The following is a 2,339-nucleotide window of genomic DNA, read 5'->3' as shown; positions in this document are numbered from 1 at the left end:
AAAAAAAATTTCGCTGTCATAGCTAAACATGATTTGCTAAAACTGCGTTTGCTGTCGTGACTATAAATTTCTAAACTACAGCGAAGAGGTTTACTGTTGTACCTAATACATAAGTAAAATAGCAAAATATGCATGTCTGTTAGGATCATATCGTACAGCACATAAAAGTAGTTATCGGAACTAACCGATATGTCAGAGGTATAACATCGTTTCGTTAAGCCGCGCACAATTGGCGCGAGCAGAACTGCGCATGCGCAGCAGTGAGTGAGTTAGTAAGTGAGTGAGTGAAATAGAGGAAAGACAAAAGCTGATGCAATGACGATGTACTTACCTCGTCATGAAATGACATGTTAGTCTATTAGTGCAATGCTTGTGTCGCGTACTTTCAATCCACAGTTTTGATATGGCTACGAGTGTGGCAATACACCTGCTGACTGCTTGGGGATTTAGCGAAGAAGTAATAGGACATTTTATAGGTATGTAAAATTATATTATATATGTATCTAATGTTATGTAAATCGATAGCAGCGAGCCACATGGATCTATATATCGCGGAAAATTATATTGAAATGTTATTTTTCCGGTAACGAATAGAGAACTAGACAGATATAGGATAATATTCAGTGATGCCAGAATTGAGACACAAGCAGTAAATCGCATGACTTCAGGAGGTATTGTGCATGTACCTGGCTTGCACATATATACAATACCCCTTAAAGTCATGCGGTTTACTGCTCATGTTTCAATTCTGGCATCACTGAATATATGCAATATGCTTCTCATTTGTAGCTCAAGAAATAGAAGTCGATCAATTTAAATATTTAACAGAAGAAGATCTTAAAACTTTAATACCGAATATTGGACCCCGACGAAAATTTCAAAACAATGTAAAAGAACATTTAAATGAGGTATTCATTGTTCTTTTCATCATGGTTTATTATTCTGTCAGCTTTTTTTCAGGATTGTAACTGATCTGTCTTGGTATTAATATTTCAGATTGCACAACAATCCATAGAAAATGTTGATCCAAATAATCAACAGCCACAAGCCACACAAGATTTGGATTATACAAACATATCAATAAAAAGGCAAAAAAGAGATATAAAGCATGATGAAGACAACGAGTTAAATAAAAGCAATAATATAAGCAATATTACGGAAAACATCTTTCCGACTTCATTATCTGCATCTTCTACATCTGCAAGTACAGGATATGATGGTAAACATTTAAAGAATATTATTAATCTTTGTTCATTTTCATTAATTTACACAAATTTAATAAATATAATAAAATTAATGTAATCCATATTTATTCATTTGAAAACAGAAAACTAACTTTTGTTCTATTTTCATATTGGCTTTATTAATTTGCTGATAATTTATTCTTCTTTCAGTTATATTCTTAACAAGTAATGCCACATCTGCAACAGAAATAAAGCAATATGCAGCTACTGATAATAAATATGTAAGATATGATTCGTTTTCCAAAATATTGTAATATGTAGTAAATATGATTAATATTAGATATTATATTAATTCTGTTTATTATTGCAGAATCTGAAATCTATATTTAAAAGATCTGAGGACGGTCAGTTGCTGCTAAGTTTATATCAAAATGAAGGAAGATTGAATAATGATCAACGAAATAAATTAGCAAAAATAATAGTTAGTAATGAGCTGTCGCCTAATATAAGCAACACAATATGCAGCGAAAGGGCATCTTTTCTGAGTGATCATGTGGTACAATTATTTCCTACTGAAGATAAGGTAAGTTTATATTTCTTTTGTTTCTTTACTAAAATTTTTATCAATGATTTCTTCAATCCAGGATGAAAATAAAAATTGCAAAGAAATACAAGTTTCTTATTGGTCTTGTTTTTATAAATTATTATATATACGTATATTATGATCGGTTAAAATTACATCATTTGCAATCATTTTAATTATTTCATGTTACAGAGTGTTTAGTATATTAAGAATAAGAAAGGCGAATCATAAGGTAGAGGAAAAATTCTGACAAAATACTATTGTACACGACGAAAACTTATTAAAGCTGGTTTGTTGAATGTGAAAACTACTGCAGACTTTGCTCATGTTCAGACTGATAGTAAGTTTATTTTAAATCATTTACAATCTTGTGAGAAACGTAATACTTAAGGCTCCTATCTTTACTCAATATAGCCATATTGGATTATGATGTCAGAAACGAGGATTCATGTAAATATTTTTTATACGTTATACGTTAAAAAAATAATTTTTCCCACATGCTACCATCCGCGTTCGATCATATAGGCTGGTAAGATGTACTGAAAACTCTTCCCTAGTTTGTGGCTTAATAA

General features: G+C 31.0%; 1 protein-coding gene across 2 annotated transcripts; it reads left to right on the top strand.

Annotated features, from left to right (window-relative positions):
* LOC115245351 lies at positions 1 to 2,067 on the top strand. 2 transcript variants are annotated; one of them, XM_029823634.1, is made up of 7 exons: positions 1 to 476; positions 595 to 671; positions 790 to 908; positions 997 to 1,219; positions 1,395 to 1,465; positions 1,555 to 1,767; positions 1,960 to 2,067. In XM_029823634.1, the coding sequence occupies exons 2-7, from the start codon at positions 659 to 661 to the stop codon at positions 1,966 to 1,968; spliced, it is 648 nt and encodes a 215-aa protein (XP_029679494.1). In that variant the 5' UTR covers positions 1 to 476; positions 595 to 658; the 3' UTR covers positions 1,969 to 2,067. The 2 variants fall into 2 exon arrangements, with proteins under 2 accessions (XP_029679494.1, XP_029679493.1); XM_029823633.1 differs by lacking the exon at positions 595 to 671.
* The last annotated feature ends 272 nt before the right edge of the window (positions 2,068 to 2,339 follow it).

Source organism: Formica exsecta, unplaced genomic scaffold (genome assembly GCF_003651465.1).
Source record: "Formica exsecta isolate Colony F162 unplaced genomic scaffold, ASM365146v1 scaffold954, whole genome shotgun sequence".
Classification (NCBI taxonomy): domain Eukaryota; kingdom Metazoa; phylum Arthropoda; class Insecta; order Hymenoptera; family Formicidae; genus Formica; species Formica exsecta.
Note: the sequence above shows the minus strand (reverse complement) of the source record. Positions and strands in the feature narration are given on the sequence as shown.

Coding starts and splice junctions, on each gene's coding strand:
- LOC115245351 (XM_029823633.1), top strand. CDS start 404: ATGGCTACGAGTGTGGCAATACACCTGCTGACTGCTTGGGGATTTAGC. Junction 477..789: donor AGTAATAGGACATTTTATAG/GTATGTAAAATT, acceptor TCTCATTTGTAG/CTCAAGAAATAGAAGTCGAT. Junction 1,220..1,394: donor TGCAAGTACAGGATATGATG/GTAAACATTTAA, acceptor TTCTTCTTTCAG/TTATATTCTTAACAAGTAAT.